General features: G+C 45.9%; 1 protein-coding gene across 1 annotated transcript in view; it reads left to right on the top strand.

The window, feature by feature from the left end:
• Positions 1-534: 534 nt before the first annotated feature.
• The window catches only part of CLSTN1 (calsyntenin 1), a gene marked incomplete at its 5' end in the record, with an annotated part of 31,258 nt that continues 13,984 nt past the window's right edge, over positions 535-17,808 (top strand). The window contains 7 exons of the mRNA XM_083876903.1: positions 535-601; positions 9,749-9,871; positions 13,725-13,754; positions 15,145-15,340; positions 16,778-16,986; positions 17,178-17,327; positions 17,426-17,611. Of these exons, the coding sequence (XP_083733029.1) occupies positions 535-601; positions 9,749-9,871; positions 13,725-13,754; positions 15,145-15,340; positions 16,778-16,986; positions 17,178-17,327; positions 17,426-17,611 (961 nt within the window). The remainder of the gene's footprint in view (positions 602-9,748; positions 9,872-13,724; positions 13,755-15,144; positions 15,341-16,777; positions 16,987-17,177; positions 17,328-17,425; positions 17,612-17,808) is intronic.

Genomic DNA, 17,808 nt, shown 5'->3' with positions numbered 1-17,808 from the left:
GTGAGGGAGGCGGCGGTGCCCGTGAGGGAGCGGGAGGTGCCTGGTGACGGCGGCGGCGATGGTGCCCGTGAGGGAGCGCCGGTGCCTCATGAAGGAGCCGCGGCGCCCCGTGAGGGAGCGGGAGGCGCCCGTGAGGGAGGCGGTGATGCCCGTGAGGGAGGCGGCGGTGCCCGTGAGGGAGCGGCGGTGCCGCAGTGCCCTCAGCGCCGGGGGCGGGGCGCGCCGCTGCCCGCGGGGGTCCGCAATGGGCTCTCCCGTTCCCCCCCGTGCCGTTGGTTCGCTCCCTCCCCCGCCTGTGCCCGGCGCGGGCCCGGCCGCCATTTTAGGAGCCGCCGGCGGGGCGGGCGGGGGAGGGAGGGGAGGGACGGCAGCGGAGCGGGGCCGCGCAGCGCTTCTCGTCCCTCCTCCTCCTCTTCCTCCTCCTCCTCCTCCTCCGCGGGGCCGAGCCGAGCCCTCCGCCCGCCGCACAGCGGAGCCCGGACCAGCGGGGGCGCCAGCCGGGGCTGCGCGCTGCCGTCCCCGCTCGGCGCTGCCATGCCGGCCCCCGCCGCCCGCCTGCTGCTCGCCGCGCTGCTCTGCGGAGCGGCGGCGGCCGCCCGAGGTAACGCGGCTGTGGGGCGGGCGGGGGAGGCTCCGCGGCATCTCGGTGACGGTCCCGGATCGCCTGGCGGGCGGGAGAGGGGACGGTGTCCTTGGCGCAGGGAGGGAGCGCGGAGGCGGCGGGCAGCGAGGGGAGGGAAAGGAGGGAGAGAGGATGGAGCCGGGGCCGGGGTGACCCCGCCGCGGCCATTGCACCTGCGGAGAGAGGGGGGATGAGGGGATGGATGGCGGCTCGTCCTCCCGGCTCTCTCTGAGCCCTGCCAGGCGCGGAGGGCAGAGCCCGGCCCGGCCCGGGATGCGCTGTGCCCGCCCGCCTGTTACATAACGGGGCCCGGGCCGGGCGGGGGGCGGCACTTGTTGCCGGGAGGGTCCCGCGGGCACAGCCGGCCGGGCACAGCCGGGCACAGCCGGATAAAACCCCCCGGGCAGCCGGGCCTGGCTGGGCAAAGCTCCGTGCGGGGATGAGCCCCAGCCCCGCCTGGGCCGGACCGAGCGGGTCCGCGGTGGGCCTGGTGTATTGATTGATCCCCAGCAGCGGCGGCATCATACGCATTGCGGGGCTGCTCCCCGGCCGCCTTCACCGAGAGCCTCGGAGGCGCTTCCTCCTCACCTGAAGGTTACCCCTGGCATCGGGAATGCTGCTCCCGCAAGATGCGGCTGATGGCATGGGGAGGTTTAAGGAGGGTGCATTAGAAGCGAGGCTGTAAAATGGCTTGTAAATAGGCTGAAGGGGAGTTGTTGATCTAATAAACAGCTCGTTATGGACGTGTCTTGCTGCAGTTTCCCTGTGTGGGGTGAGGAAGCCGATGCTGTGGTGTGTCTGGGGATCCTGTGCCAGCTGTTCTCTCATGGCCATCATTTACCTGTGCAGCATCCCCCGAGTACAGTCTGTTCACCAGCGTTCCTGGGATTGTTAGATGTAGTATTTACTGCACCAATGTCTTGGAATTCTGTCGTTTGAAATTAGGAATAAGATGAAGATCCAAAGCCATTTTCCGAGAAAGCTGCTTGGAAACAAATGGCAGATTCAGGCGGTGTTACCCAGGACTGGCAGCAGAGAGATTTCCTGCAGCTCGTTGGATCAGTACCTGTTTTCAGTCACATCTCCAGAGCTGCTGGGCTGCAGGTCCTGATCTGTTGGACTTCATCACACATAACTGAGTTACAGAACGAGGGCTGGATCAGGGTAGTATGTGCAGTTGCCTTAGTCCTTGCAGCGTTTTGGCTGTTGTAGGTGGGCCTGTTAATTTTATGTGGAGATGCACTTGGTGACAAGTCAGCTCTGGAGGACACCTGGAAAGCTGCAAGGGCTACTCGTTTTCATTTCCCTCTTGTTAGGAAAGGCATTTGTTTGGAGGTATTTATGACGGGCTTTCCGTTTTGTGCTGTATTTGCCAGTTCCATTTTTTATTTCCAAGTACGTTTGAACTTGCTGGTTCTGCCATTCCTGCTGTTGGAACAGGGGAGTGAAAAGTGGTTTATTTTTTGATGATGAAAGGGAAATAACGTTTGGGGCGTGCAATCTAGCACAAAAGGCAGGTGTGAGCTAGCTGACCTACCATCTTTCCTGTCGTTATTTTAAGGGGTGCAGAGACTGATTTTGGCTTCTAAAAGAGGCATTTTCCTGTCCAGCTGGTGCAGAACTCTTAATCTAATCGAATTTGTTTTGTAATTGATCAAGTTGACCCAAATATTTCTAAGCCTGTTGCAGTGGAAGGGCAGCAGCACCTATCAGTGCATCCAGACCGTGTCTGTGGGTGAAACACTTGGATGTCTCTGACCAGAGCTGGATGGGGAGAGGGATGGAGGAGTTTCTGGGTGGGGAGAGGGATGGAGAAGTTTCTGGATGGGGAGTAGTGGGAAGGAGGGGTTTCTGGATGGGGAGTGGGATGGAGGAGTTTCTGGATGGGGAGTGGGATGGAGGAGTTTCTGGATGGGGAGTAGTGGGATGGAGGGGTTTCTGGATGGGGAGTGGGATGGAGGAGTTTCTGGATGGGGAGTGGGATGGAGGAGTTTCTGGATGGGGAGTAGTGGGATGGAGGGGTTTCTGGATGGGGAGTGGGATGGAGGAGTTTCTGGATGGGGAGTAGTGGGATGGAGGAGTTTCTGGATGGGGAGTGGGATGGAGGGGTTTCTGGATGGGGAGTGGGATGGAGGAGTTTCTGGATGGGGAGAGGGATGGAGGGGTTTCTGGATGGGAGAGGGATGGAGAGTTTCTGGAGGAGGAGGAGGAGGCAGTCCTGACCAGGCAGAGCTCTCTTGTCTTGGGGCCCTTCCAGCTCACTATCATTTAGGAAGGGTATTGATGAAAATAATACTATCTCGAGGAAGCTTTGCTGATCTGTGATTGTTTCAGGAAGTTATGTGGTGCCGTGAGTGTCTTAAATCCAAACCACAAACCACTTTGTAACTACTACAGTCTTGCTGCAGATGTTTTTTTGACACAGGAGCAGCATTTTTAATAGAGGGCTGGGGATTAGGTAGGTTTCTTTCTCCTTTCTAGAGACAAGGAAGTGTAACACTACCCTAAACCATTATGTACAGACAATTTGGCTATTTATGGGGCCTGGTTTTTTTTTTATTCTCCAAGTATTTATGAAAGTAAGAAACCACTGAGAAGAGAGAAAATTAACCAGTACTAGACCTCTCTACAGTAGTGCTTGGGAAAGCATTAGTTACACCCGTCTGTTCATGGAAACAATTTTAATCTCTTTCTCTCTATGTGTTATTTAAAATAATGCACTGCTGTGGAAACTGAAATGGAGGAGAGATGGTCTGGGCGAGGATGGTTTGCGTTGTGTTTGGAATTTGTGTGCTGGTTGTCTCTCCTGTCTCACCAGGCTGCAGGTTGTGCTGTCTGTGCAGAGTTAGCAAGAAAATTGGTCAACAGAAACTTCTCCAGATTAATAAATGTACCTTTGGTTTGAGATGATAATGTTTCTGCAGACACAAAATCACCATCTGCAGATAATAGCAGAGGTTTTTAAGGAGAAGGGAAGGAGCTGGGCTCATGGGCTGGTGTGTCGTGGAAATTAGAAGGGTTGATGTTAAACCCAGGTCAGTCCACAGCTCTGCAGTGTGAACACCTCACAACTCACAGTCCTGGTACTCTGGGTAAGGCCCTGTTTCCTGCCCTGAACCCCAAGTGTGTGATAACTGAGTGCCTTGTGCCTCTGAAACTGTTCTGCAGAGAGGAGGAAACTTCTACAGTCATTAAAGTTTTCTGAACAAAGCACTTGCACCGTTTTTCTAACCTTATCTCCCTCACTTTAGTTCCATTGGGAGAAATCTCTCTGAAATGTGGTTTATGGTGTTAAGGGCCACGTATCTTGTAGCTCTATCAGTGTTGTCAAAGTCAGAGATGATTCCTCAGCATGGGAGAGTTCAGTGATGCAGAAACCTTGGCCTTAAATAAATCTTGTTTTGCACTCTAATTTATTTGTTTTGTGCTGATTGACTGGCATCGGCTTCTGTAGGGACTAAACCTCCTTAGGAGCCTTTAGAAGGGATTATTGGGAACCTCTGTGCCTTTGAAGAAGTGTCTGTCTGTCCTTTGTTTGTGGTATTAGGTCTCATCTCACTTGCTTTGTGTCTGATTGAAAACAAGTTGCAGCTTCTGCTCCCAGTGGGTTTCCCTGTTTTTAAATCAAGTAGAGCCAGAAGTGCCAGCTATACTGGGGTAATGTTTGCTGTGTTTCTAAATACTGTTTCCTTTCAGGGGGCAAAGTTTATAAATATGACAACAGTTAAAAGGGAAGGGGTTTCCACTCTTGCACTATAATTAGCAACATTTAGGGTAACATTTATTAATTTAGTGTTTGTAGTTAAAAGCTTATGTTTTCTATTTCAGTCTTCTGTTTAGTGTAAAACATTTTAAATTTCACTTGAAATTAAGGCTTTGTTGTCCTAATCCTATTTAAACTGTTTTGTGGTGGAATCTTTGTTTTCTCTGCCAGGCTTTTATCCAAATTCAAATTTGGTCAGTATATCGTCTGTCTAAGGCCTTTGGTTCTCTGAATGTTTCTTCTGTTGCAGTTGAGGATAGTAAAAATTGCAAACAGTTTCTAATCAGTCGTTTGCATGTCTCTTAGTTTCATCAGCCTTGTAGCAAAACTTCCATGTATCTTTGTACAAATAAAATCAGATTTAGGCAACTGGTTCAGTGGGGAGCAGGAAACTTTCTGTAAGTGGTGATAAACAAGTGATTTTTCTCTAGGCAAAATACAATTTAATAAAACCTTGTTGAATCCCTTCAGCTACTGGTTTGAATGGTGTTTGAAGAATTGGTGTTAATTGTACAGGCTGATGGTTTATGAACATGATCTTGTGCTCCAGTGTATGGCAGTGGAGCTTCCAGAGAGGTGTTACTTTATTGTGGCAAAGAATCCGAGACAGAAATGTGAAATTGTGGGTGAATTTCAGCCAGAGCCAGGGAGGGACGGGTGGCTGTCCCTGCCTTTACCTAATCCCTGTCCTGGGGCATCTCCTGGATATTCCAAGTGAGTCTCCTGCCTTCACCCCCTCACACTCTGCTGCTGCCCTCAGTTCAGGGGGAATGGCAGCTTGTCTTGGACCCTCGTGCTGTGGATGAGCTCCACACTGTCAGGAGAGTCAGGAAAATCAGCATTTCAGCAGAACTTGTGTTCAGTTTTACCCCATTGTTTGGATCTGCTTGTACAACAATGACTTCTGATAAAGTTGTGGGTTTGAGAAGAAATATACAGTTAAATAAACAAGTACATGTTTTCCTTACCACTAGTTTATTTCAGGTTGCTTCTGTCCAAGTTCACGGTGGGCCTTTTCTCCTGGAGGCAGGAGCTGTGAGGGGCAGGACAGAACACACATTGTAATCAGGCCACGCTGCGCCTTCCCTTGTCCAGCTTTACTTTCTGGGTGGGGAAGGCACATTTTATTGTGTAGCTCCTCACTCCTTGGCTGGACTGTGCTTTACTGTGATAGGTACTACACAGACTTAATCTTTTAATGGTATGGCTTGGAATTTTATCACAACAGTACTGAATTATGACTGTTGAAGGTAAGACACATTGAAGGTTTTATTGTCTCACTGAAAGGCATCCTTGTAATCTCTTGCATACAGAGGAGGACGATTAAGCAAAAGATAAACAGTAATCAGTTTTTGTCAGGCCTTCAGGACAAGTAGAGAATTCTTTACTAGTTCATCTGCTGCAGATGAAGTGCAGTTCATCTGTATTAACAGCAAATATAATTCTCTTTTTATGAGTTTTCCTAGGAATTTTTCATGAGGTCTCAAAGGTACATTTTGAAAATGAGAATTTTGTGTTTACTGTCACTAGATTTCAAACTCTAGTACTTGTTATTGAGTTTAATATGTTTAACCGGTTAATTCTTAAGAATTTATTTTGACATGAATCATCGTGACTCAGTTCTGACAAAATGCAGCATGGCTAGACAGCACTGTGTGTTAAAAGAAGTTATTGGAAGAAAAAAAGTTCCAATTCCAGTCCTTTCTGGGTGAGGTGTGTTTAAATCTTCAGCCGTGTAGGTGCCAGATCCCATTTAAGTCAAATAAACTTCTGACCACTTGTGAGAAGATAATGGAAGTCCTCAGAAAGGACTTTGATAAGTACATTTAATTTTAATATTTGCTTTCAAATTGCAGAACTGAATTAATCTGATTGTCTTAATAGCTTTTGATTAAAGTTTCCACACTAGCCCCAAACCCGGCTGCCCTGCCAACCTGTTCATTTACATCCATTAATTCTTTGAGGCAGCAGGAAATGTTGCTGCTGGTTCTCTGCTGGACTGTGTTCTGCAGCAATGGCTTCCCAAATTCCCCACAGAGACCCCAAATACCCCCTGGCTCTTGGGAAGGGAAACATCTTGCTTTGGGGATCCTTCCCTTTGGTGCAGAGCAGTCAGGCTGTTGTGGTCCAGGACACTCTGGGCACTTCCACCTGGGGCAGGTGGTGTTTTCAGAGCAGGCACCTCCCCTGGAGCAGCAATTCCTGCAGAGGGGCAGAGCTGGGAGTGCCCGGTGCTCACCTGAGGGCTGTGATGTGTCAGGGAGGGCACAGGGTGGGCTCTGCAGGGCTGGGAGTGCCCGGTGCTCACCTGAGAGGTGTGATGTGTCAGGGAGGGCTGGGAGTGCCCGGTGCTCACCTGGAGGGCTGTGATGTGTCAGGGAGGGCACAGGGTGGGCTCTGCAGGGCTGGGAGTGCCCGGTGCTCACCTGAGGGCTGTGATGTGTCAGGGAGGGCACAGGGTGGGCTCTGCAGGGCTGGGAGTGCCCGGTGCTCACCTGGAGGGGTGTGATGTGTCAGGGTGGGCTCTGCAGGGCTGGGAGTGCCTGGTGCTCACCTGAGAGATGTGATGTGTCAGGGTGGGCTCTGCAGGGGTTTCTCCATCCAGGGAATGCCTGTGCTTGGCTGTCCCCGGAATTTCTTTGTGCCCACTACAAGCCAGGCTCAGGTCTGTGAGCTGCCTGTGCCAGCACAGCTCCCCCCCCCGCCCCCACTTGACTAGATTAAATGTTCCTTGGGATTTACAGCAGATTCCAGCTGGGGCACTTACAAATAGTGTGAATATTGTATTTCAAGGAAACCAGCGCAGTTTATCCCAGTTAAATGGCAAGAGATTAACAGCTCAGGGCACTTGGTTAGTGTCAAGCTTGGAATAGGCTCCTGTTTGGTTTGAAATTACCAGTCTGGCTTTGAGCAACTTGTGTAGATTGCAGGAGTTTTGTGACAATTAAACTACCCCTTGACGTTTTTGTCCCTCTTCTCAGGCATTTAATGCTGTTTAAGCAGCTGAGATCAGGATAATGCTTGGTTCAGTTTGATTGAAGGGAAGCAGTGATGTGTTGCTTGTAAGCTGTACTTCATATTTCAAACGCTGGCTTGAGAATTCCTTGCAGTGTGTGGTTATGCTGAAGTCAGTAGATCACAAACGTGGATAACGGGCCTTTCCTGGATGTTCAGCACTAAGTTTGGTGTTTTAAAATCCACTGATGTTTAGCCTTCATACACACAAAGGGATTTAAGCTTTATGTTTTAAAACCTAGTGATGTTTTAGCCTTCCAAAACACAAAGGGGTTTAAGCTTTATGATTTTATTGTCTGCAGCACAATAAAAGGACATGACTTTGCTTTCAACTGGGCCTGTTGTTTGAAGGTTTGCTAGACTCTGCAGATGCTCAGCATACTCATAATTCTCTTCATATGTGGTTACAGGACTTCAAGGTTTTATAGAACTCCCTACCCAGCAGTAGTGGGATTTAGGAGGTTGCTAAATTAGGAGAAGGTTTCTCAGAACTTAAAAAAAAAAACAACCCAAGTATTTTTGTAATTCGCATTGAGAAGCATTAGAATGGAGATGGAGGTTTTTTTCTGGCAGAGCTCTGTTCTGGTATTTTATAGCACATCCTTGCAAGGATGGAGATGAACAGATGAAAGGACTCAGATTTTCAATTGGGGTATAACTGTCCTGGGTGTACTGACAGAAAAATGCAGAGCTGTGACCTCCCTGTGCTCCTGAAGCCAAATCTGTGCTGATGAGATGATTTTCTTGAGAGCAGGTTTGAATTGTGGGCGGGGATTCCATGGGAGCCTCACACCTGAGCAGTTCTGGCTCCTTCCCTGGGAGGGAGGGATCCTGTGAGCAGGAGCAGTTTGTCCTGAGCTTCCCTGGGTAAACAGACTCCTGTGCCCGGCATTTACTGCCTCCTTGCTGTGCTGCTCATTGGAAATGTGCCTGTGCGAGAGGACTGAGGCAATAAAGAGGCTGTTGCCATATTAAGTAAAACCACATGGAGTAATTAAACACGGTTTGCATGAGAACGGTTCCTTGTGAGCTCTTTCTTGCTGCATTGTTACGGATGGAGATGATACATCCTGTCTGCCGTTGCTACTAACCAGTAAAAGATTGCAGATGAAAGCATCTTGGGGGTGTTATGGTTTCCTGTATGAGTTCTCTAGGTTTAATCATTTATTGAAGTGTCCTTTCATCACTGGTGTTTAATTCCCCCTAGGTCAGCACATGGCACATGACATGAATCCATTTTAGTCTGTTGAAGAGGGAGGATTCAGGAGTCTGGGCTGCCCTTCCATCCCTGCCTGTTTTGACAGTCTTACATAATTCTTTAGGGGTGACATAGCAGGGCTCAGCTGTGTGATGGTGTTCAAGCTGGAGTGTGTATTTTGCTCTATACAGACATGCATTTTAGAAGTTTTAAGTTCTTGATCTCCTGCAGACCAAAACCTGGGTGGTGTTGCCTGTGGAATCCTCTCTGGTGTTTGTTGTAACCTCTAGCAAAGCATTTCTTACATTTCACTGTGCACTGTTTGCTGAAGGTTCCTTGGTTTTGTCTGGGAAGGAGCAGTTTTCAGGCCCTGTAGGATGTTTTTCCGGATACATGCAGCCTTCCAGAACTGCATTTGGGAAAATTAAAGAAACCAAACCATCCAGGAGCCACTCAGGCAGTCACCTGAGCTGGGGATCAGAACACAAAGCTAAATATTTAATAATTAAGGGACTCTCCTGCTGGATTGTCACAGAGTAGGTGACAACCCAGCAGATAAGGTGATTTGATCTTGCATCTTTAGTGATGTAGTAGCAAACACTCTTTTTGAGGCTGACAGGGAAAGAAATAACTGCATTTCTCTGCAGCAGAGGAAGGCCAGTCATCCTGAGACAGGCTCAGGTGGTCACTTTGAGCCTCTTCTGTGCAGAGGTGAAGGATATTTTTGTGCGAGATTTTTTTAGTGGAGTTTCCCAGTCTCTTAAAACAACTACTAAAGAAATGAAGTTTGATCTCTTTTCCACCTGTTTTCTTTATGATAGTGAAACCCCCTATACAGGACATGAGCTGACATGTGGCAGCAGCTCCCCATCACTGTTTGCAGGTTTTTGAATTGCACTTCAGGGGCATCTTAAATCCCAGCATAGTTAGAAACTAATTTAAATTCTCCGAGTTACTTTTGGAGAGCCTACAGGGACACTCAGCTCTTCTGAACATACTTAGCCAGGATTTTATCTCAAATCTTTCAGTATATTAAAACCTTGATTCAGTATTATAAAAGAGAAAAATACTGTAACTAGTATTATAAAGCATTTTTTAAAGGTATTGTCAATTCCCAGTATTTTGACTTTGTTCTTTGTTTTCCTTTCAGTTAACAAGCATAAGCCATGGATTGAGACAACCTATCATGGCATAGTTACAGAAAATGACAACACGGTGCTGCTGGACCCCCCTTTAATAGCCCTGGACAAAGATGCCCCTCTGCGTTTTGCAGGTAAAGAATTGATTCATTTCTGTTTGCAGGTGTGGAGATGCTTTCTGAGGGGCAGGTGTGCTGTGTTAGTGTGTTTTCCCTAACAGCAGCATAACATTTGAAAGCTTTTAGATCCTGGGAAATGTGTGTGCATGGAGCAGTGTTTTATTTCAGGTTTGCAGCTGTATCCCAAGTATCCAAGCCAGAGAGTTCTTTGCTTCTTTCAATTTTGTGTGTACATGGTAATTTTTCTGGTGTTTTATTTTTGTTTTCATAGTGTCTATCCTTTCCCTCAATCCTCTGGATTCCACAATTCACAGCATTCAGCGTGGGAGTTCTGAAACAATGATTTTCTTTCCATTCTGAAGAGAGTTTTGGTTTCCTTAGCATTTTTTATTTGTCTTAATAGAGTGAAAATACCAATTAGTAGAAATAGGATTGCATGTCTATGATAAGTTGGCTTAACAGTCTAGGGTATTTTAAAAACTGGCTGAAGAAAATGCTTTTTCTCCTCTAGCAAAGAATACAGAGAATGAAACACAAGATATTTGCCAAGTGTGGGCTGATTCTTCACTTCAAACGTAGGATTGACAATTTTCTTACAAGTTTCTGCAGTAGATTTTTTCTGAAAGCTTTTGTTTAGGAATACTGTATTCATTAATTGGATGCAGTATTATGGAAAGTCCTTTTTTGAATTTGACAGTGTTAGATGTGTTTGAAGAATACCATTGGGCATCTGCAGGTATTTAAATTACCTGTACTGGATAACACAAGCTTAAATTGGGTATTTGCAGCAGCTTATTTGGTTAAGCAAAAGTTGAGAGTTAAGAGTCCAGGTGAAGTACCTGAAGGATGTGACATGAGCCATTTTTGGGAGCTTTGCTTATCCTGGCTTTATGGGGGAAGAGATAGGAGAGTGATTAAATTAAATTAAGAGCCATTTGAAATGTTCAGCAGCTGACTGCATTGAGGGCTACAGTTTTTTGGCAGTTTGATCACAATTTTCTTCAGATACTGCTTAAAGTAACATTTTTGCTGCATTATCATAAGGCTGTAATTATCTCCAGTGGAGTTGAAGATAATGGTAAATTTGCTATTCAGAAGGTGAGAGATAATGCTGAAGCTCTGAAATTCAAACTTCCTCATGGGTTGGGTACATATGGCAGAGGCTCTTCTGCTACCTTAACTGGAGATAAAACTGCTGTCTGTCTAGAGAAAACTTCCACTGCCAAACAAAGGGGCTTGTGTTGGGATACACAAAATCTGTGAATTGAGAAGAGGAAGGGGAAGCCTGACTCGTGTTCTCAGGGATGAGGAGAACATGAATCACCTCTTGCAGTTCTTAAGTGCTTTAAATGTAGGTGCTAGCATTGAGCAGCATTGAACAGATTCTGAGAGTGGTAGTTTTATACCTCTTGGATAGGAATGTTTTCAAGAAAATACTTTGAGTATTCAAGTATTTTGTTCTGTTTGCAGAGGAAAATCCAACGTCAAAGCATTTCTTAAATGAGACTTTTCCCATTGGGTTGGTCTAAATTGTATAAACCTGCTTTCATTAAATGAACATTTTATCAACTGCAATTTGTATGAACAAAGCATATTTGTATAAACAATGTATTTTGGCTTTCAAAAATAGATATTTCTTAAGCAGCAGCAGACCAATGAATTTAAAGAAATTAAATTTTGAGTAGGGCACATGGACATTGTAAAGGAATTCTCAGTAGGAGACTGCTGGGTTTGAGTTGCACAGATGTTGAAGGAGAGTTCTGTGGGGATGTGGGGCAGAGTTTGTGTGCCACTGAATGGACCAGTCCTGACTCCTGGCCTTGGGGAGCCCTGTCCCTGTTCTGGGGAGCTGTGCTCACCTCCTGCCTCACCCTGCTGCCACTGAATGGAGCATATTTATATTTTGTATATAAGCGTGCTTTTAGTGCTGTATTTCAGCTTGAAATAAAATTGTTATTTGTAGAAGAAATAGTGTGGCTGATGGAGGTGTGGAAGTGAAAAGGAGCTCTCCTGGAGGAGGAGCCCTGTTCCTGGGGAGCTGTACTCCCCTCCTGGCTCACTCTGCTGCCACTGAATGGAGCATATTTATATTTTGTATATAAGTATGGTTTCAGTGCTGTATTTCAGCTTAATAAATGAAATAAATAGTTTGTTTGTAGAAGAAATAGTGTGACGATGGAGGTGTGGAAGTGAAAAGGAGCTCTCCTGGAAGAGGAGCCCTGTCCCCTGTTCTGGGGGGCTGTACTCCCCTCCTAGCTCACTCTGCTGCCACTGAATGGAGCACTCCTGGAAGAGGAGCCCTGTCCCCTGTTCTGGGGAGCTGTACTCCCCTCCTAGCTCACTCTGCTGCCACTGAATGGAGCACTCCTGGAAGAGGAGCCCTGTCCCCTGTTCTGGGGAGCTGTACTCCCCTCCTGCCTCACTCTGCTGCTGTCCAGCCCCTCCTGGGCCATCACTGTGAGCAGCCCACGGGGCAGTGCTGTGCTTTTCACAGCAAAACAAAGCCCTGCTCAGGATTAAATGGCTGCTTCAGCCCCAGCTCTGCTGTATTCCTACTTAGGAATCAAATTTATTCATGCTTCAAAAGGCTGGGTGTATTAATTAATTGTGCCCTCTAGCTGAGCTGGGAAACTTCTGAACTGTCTGCAGGTTTAAAGTACTTTAAGTAGAGCTTTTTTTTTTTTTTGCTTTATTTCAATTTTGAGCGTGTCGAAACATCTCGAAACGAGTTCATTTAGATGCTTTGTAGTGCATGGACTGTGGGGCAAGTAAAAGTAACATTTTATTGCTTTGCTCACCCACCCTGTGCTGTGAGCAGGATCCTGAAATTCAGGTGTGCAAAAACAAGTGGGGTTATATAGATGTTTATTTTTCAGGTTATTTGTATGGTTTTCAATCTGAAATGACACCCTTTTGAAAACAGGGTGAATATATTCATGCCAGCTTGCCTTGTCAGGCTGCCTGGCACGTAGGGACAGGATAAAATCAGTCCTGTGCACCATCACTGTGACAGATCTGCCTCAGAAAACAGCGACCAACCACTCTCGTTCCTCTGTGAATCTTTTCTACGTTACAAATTGAATCATGCTGGAGTTTGATCCTAAGTGGTTTTGCTGAAGAAATAAAGGACAGTCGCATTTTTTATTGTATGTTTATTGTTTGTGCCTGAAATCAGTCTGGTGGCTGAGGCTCTCAGGCAGGGATTTCCCCTTTACTGTGCATAAAGGAGCTGAATTGCTGTTCCATTTGCAACAGACACTGTTGTATCTGGATGCCTTCACACAGCTGAGTGTGTTCTGTTATTGGAGTGCAGTGGAGGGTCTCGTAGCCAGATGTTTGAAATGTTTCCCTGGGTTTTTTGATGTGCCTGTAACAGGCTTCAGTCCTTCTTCCCCCACCCCTAGGGTGAACCACTTCTCAGCCACAGTCCCTTTATTTTCCTCTTGCTACTCTGGGATGCAGAATGGTGTTTTGTGGGGGTTAGGAATTTTTAATTTAAAGCATGAATATGTGTGGAGCTTTGAAAAGGATCCTGCAGAATCTCTATTGATTCTTTTAAAAAAATCCCAACATGCAATTTTGAAAATATCTCATTTAGCAGATGGTATTAAAAAAAGAAAAGGAGAAAACAAAGCCTTGATTGTAAGAAATATTTCAAAATTCTGCAAGTGAAAACCTGGAGTTAAATGATTAAACCGTATTTAACATAACTAAAACTCTAAAATTGTTACAGCAGATCACCACTGGAATTTTAAAATACAGTTTTTCCAAAGCTTTTCTGTGTAATGTGTGCATCTTTGCCTTTTCCTTATTTGCTCCCATTCAACCTTTCCTGTTACTGACTTGGGTTTGTCTTTTTTCCCTTTAGAGAGTTTTGAGGTGACAGTCACCAAAGAAGGTGATAAAGGGTTCTTTCTATCCCTTTTATGAATATTAACCTACTAACTTTGATTATGAAATGGGGAATCAGCACTGAAACAGAAGATCCTGTCATGCTCTTTTGTCCCATTTATTCTCCCAGTTTTTTTCTATTTTAAAATATATTATAAAAAGTGTTATGTAACCAAACCCTTGGTTAGAAATATCTGTAAATCAGACATCCATTTGAACCATTTGGGGTTATTGTACATTGTGTGGACCCTGAAGAAGCTGTTTGGGGAAAATCAGCATTTTCTGATATTTTCACTTCTTTGGGACAGCTGAAGTTTTCCACGTGCTGTGTGAAATAATGTGGAAGTGCTGAAGGATTACAGCACCTTCCCTGCAGTACACACCCCTCAGGACTGACTTCAGTGGTTTAAAATATGAATCAACCCCCTTTTTTTGAATACCTCCAGACATGTTTTCATTAGGAGTGTGTTGTTGGTACTAAGAAACCACTGCAACTGTAACAGCAAAACAGTGGGGTTTGTTAGTGTGAGAAAACCCCCATCAAAATATAACCACTTGCAGAGGTAAAACCACGGTGTAGGTGGTCAGACAGTTTATTGAGTGGCTTTTGTTGTGTGCTGGGCTTACCCAGCTGGGCCAGCTGGAATTCTGTAGTGCAGCCTTGGGCTTAGGTGTGTTTAAAAATGGTGTGCTTTAAAAATGGGGCTTCTCTTCCAAGTTTGTAGAGTGAAGAGTCTGAACAGAAGGAAAACCTTCTAAATCATTCCCTGAGAGCTTCCCTGACTAACATTTGGCCTGTGTTAGTAGATAGCTGTTGAAATGGATGCCTGAGAAGTTGGTATTTCTACCTTTCTCATTCAGTAGTTTATTTTGATTCCCTGATTTTAGCCAGGTACATTGCACAGGAAGACTTTGTCCTTTGATCTGTTGACAGAATTTCTGTAATTATGGTGCTGAACCTGTACTCGAAGCCTTTTCATCCCTTGACTTGTAACTGTGCATTTTAACCTCTTGCTCTGGTCAAAGTAAACCAGCTGCCCAGCTATTGCCAGTAGCTTGGCATAGAAGATATTACCAGTGGCCTTGGCTGTATGCTCACATAAGATCTACTCTTGCCCTAGAGCTGTCTCAAGTACTCCTGTGAAATGCCTGTCTACATTTCTCTTTTTCTCTTTTGTACTCCTGCATGAATGGATGCAAAGTAAACAAGTTGCTTGGAAGGCAGACGTTTGCTTCTTTTTACTAAAGTTCCCAGAATTCACCCATTTTAAAGCACAGTGCTCTTGCTTTGTCCACAGACCCTCACAAACCCCTGGCTGCAAAATATTCGGTCATTTATTTTAAAAACGTATCATCACGTTGACCGTTTCTAACCTGTCTCTACTTTAACTCTGTAGGTGAGATTTGTGGGTTTAAAATCCACGGGCAGAATGTTCCCTTTGAAGCAGTGGTGGTGGATAAATCCACTGGTGAGGGAATTATCCGCTCTAAGGAAAAGCTGGACTGTGAGCTGCAGAAGGACTACACCTTCACCATCCAGGCCTACGACTGTGGGAAGGGACCAGATGGAGCAAATGCAAAAAAATCCCACAAGTAAGTCGGGCTGGGCTGGGCTGAGGGGAAGTTTTGGCTCCAGGTTTGTGGTGATTTATGGGATTATTGAGAGTAAATCTGAACCAAGTGTTCAGGCTGGAAGGCTTTCCATGGGACCACTCTGGCTCATCTGGTCCAACCTCCCAAGCAGGGTAATAATAGTAATAAAAAGAGCAGCCAAATGGACATGAGCTGCTTGGACACCCTTGCATATTTGTATTTTAGGTGGTACTGCTTTATCCCTTGATGTCTCTGAATTTACATCAGAAAACCAGGTGGGGATAGATGCAGGGAAACTGCTGATACGTTTAAAATCTGTCTGGAGTTGGTAGAGCTTGCATGGGATACCAGGCCTGGACATTGTTTTGGAATTCAACTTCTAAATCCAAAAAACTGGTTCAAGAAGTCATTGTGTATTAAGCTTAACAAAATGCCAAAGCTTTCATGTTTCTGTCATTTCCAGCCAGCCTCAGCAGATAACCCGAGATCAATAGCACGGGGCTCATCTCTGCCTACATTAAAGAATGGGAACAAAGCAGTCTTTAGCTCATCTTTATCTAAGGAAAAACCACAATATAAAATAGTCTCTAGAAAACCCACTTGAGAATAACTGTTTGACACTCTGGTGTAAACATCTGCAGAGCATGTGGGAGATGAGCAGTTGTGTGAAGCAAAGAGAGGGGCAGAAATAAGATGAGAAAAGAGTAGTAGAGGTCAGCTGGGTGACAAACAAAATCTTGCTATTCTATACACAAGGGTTTGATTTTTATTTGCAAATAACCTGTGATAGTAAACAAAACGTAGAACTACATTGAATTATATGGCAGTACACTGGAGGAACACCCACTGCTTTCCTAGCTAGGGTAGTTGAGATTGGTGGGTTTATTAGTCATTGGTCTCTTCTTTCTGAGAGCTGAAATGCTGAAGGATGGCTTCTTGTGGAAAAGAAGAGGCTGATTTGGCAGAATCTGTAATACCCTAAAAGCATTTCTTTGAGCAGGAGAAAAGTGACAGTCATTCAGAACCAGGTACAAATATTCCTGTGAATCAAACCCAAACCTTCATGGAAGTAAATGGACTGGAAGAAAAAAAGGCAAATATAAAATAGAGTTCTTTCCTTGTTTAAAGTATCCAGGAAATGGATCTTCAAAACAAGTTTTCCTTTCTTATTCCTCAGTTAGACCTAACTATGTAATTCCTGCATGAGACACTGTCTGGTGGTACAAATGCCATTTACCTTTCTTTTTTCAGTGGTGTGGGAAGACTGGGTGGAGGTTGGTTGGAGGGAGGGTGTTCAGAACACCCTGCACAGGAGCAGGGCAGGTTCAGAGCTGTCAGCTGAGAGTCTGACAGGGCTGTGGTGGCAGAGGGGAGGGAGCTGCTGTACCCAGAGCTGGCAGGAGCGGGGTGACAGTCCCTGTGTGTGTGTCATTGCAGGGCCACAGTGCACATCCAGGTGAACGACGTGAACGAGTACTCCCCGGTGTTCAAGGAGAAATCCTACAAGGCCACGGTGATGGAGGGCAAGAGGTACGACAACATCCTCAGGGTGGAGGCCGTGGACGCAGACTGCTCCCCCCAGTTCAGCCAGATCTGCAGCTACGAGATCCTCACCCCCGACGTGCCCTTTGCCATCGACAAGGACGGTAAGGGACAGGCACAGTCGCCCTGCTCAGCACCCCTGGGCCTCGGGGCTGGCACTGAAAGGTCACTGAGGGGTAACTCACCTGCAGGTGGCTTTATTCAAGTCCACATAGATGGAACCTGGATGCATTTTGCAGCATTGGGCCTGAAAAATTGTATTGATGTCTGACAATTGCCTTTTTTTCTGTGTCAGGTTATATAAAAAACACAGAGAAGTTAAGCTATGGTAAAGAACACCAGTATAAACTGACAGTAACAGCCTATGACTGTGGGAAGAAGAGAGCTGCCGAGGATGTGTTGGTTAAAATTAGCATTAAGCCTACGTGCAAGCCTGGCTGGCAAGGTTGGTTTGTTCTCTTTCCTCTCTGCTTTTAGCATTTGCTGGTGCCTTCAGTTAAACACGAGAGATCTTTAATATTGTTTCTTTGGATAAATACTCAGGTTGGAGCAAAAGAATAGAATATGAGCCTGGCACTGGTTCTTTGGCTCTGTTCCCTGGGATGCATTTGGAGACCTGTGATGAGCCAATAACCTCAGTGGAAGCAACGGTGGAACTGGAAACCAACCATATTGGTAAAGGCTGTGATAGAGACACCTACTCTGAGAAATCCATCCACAGGCTCTGTGGTAAGAAGGCTTTTGTTACAATAAAAGTGGTCTTTCTGGCTTACTAGTTTTACTTTGAATTTTATGTTAGACCAGAAATCAATGAGTAGATCTGGTCTTCATTTGCACTTAGTTTCCCTTCAACTCATTTCCTCACTGGCAGCAAAAGGCATGAAATTGCCTGAAGGTGACTTCTACAATAATTCTCAAATGTGGTA

Source organism: Zosterops lateralis, assembly GCF_965231275.1.
Source record: "Zosterops lateralis genome assembly, chromosome: 22".
NCBI lineage: Eukaryota > Metazoa > Chordata > Aves > Passeriformes > Zosteropidae > Zosterops > Zosterops lateralis.
The sequence above is the reverse complement of the archived record's forward strand: the minus strand, read 5'-3'. Positions and strand labels throughout refer to the sequence as shown.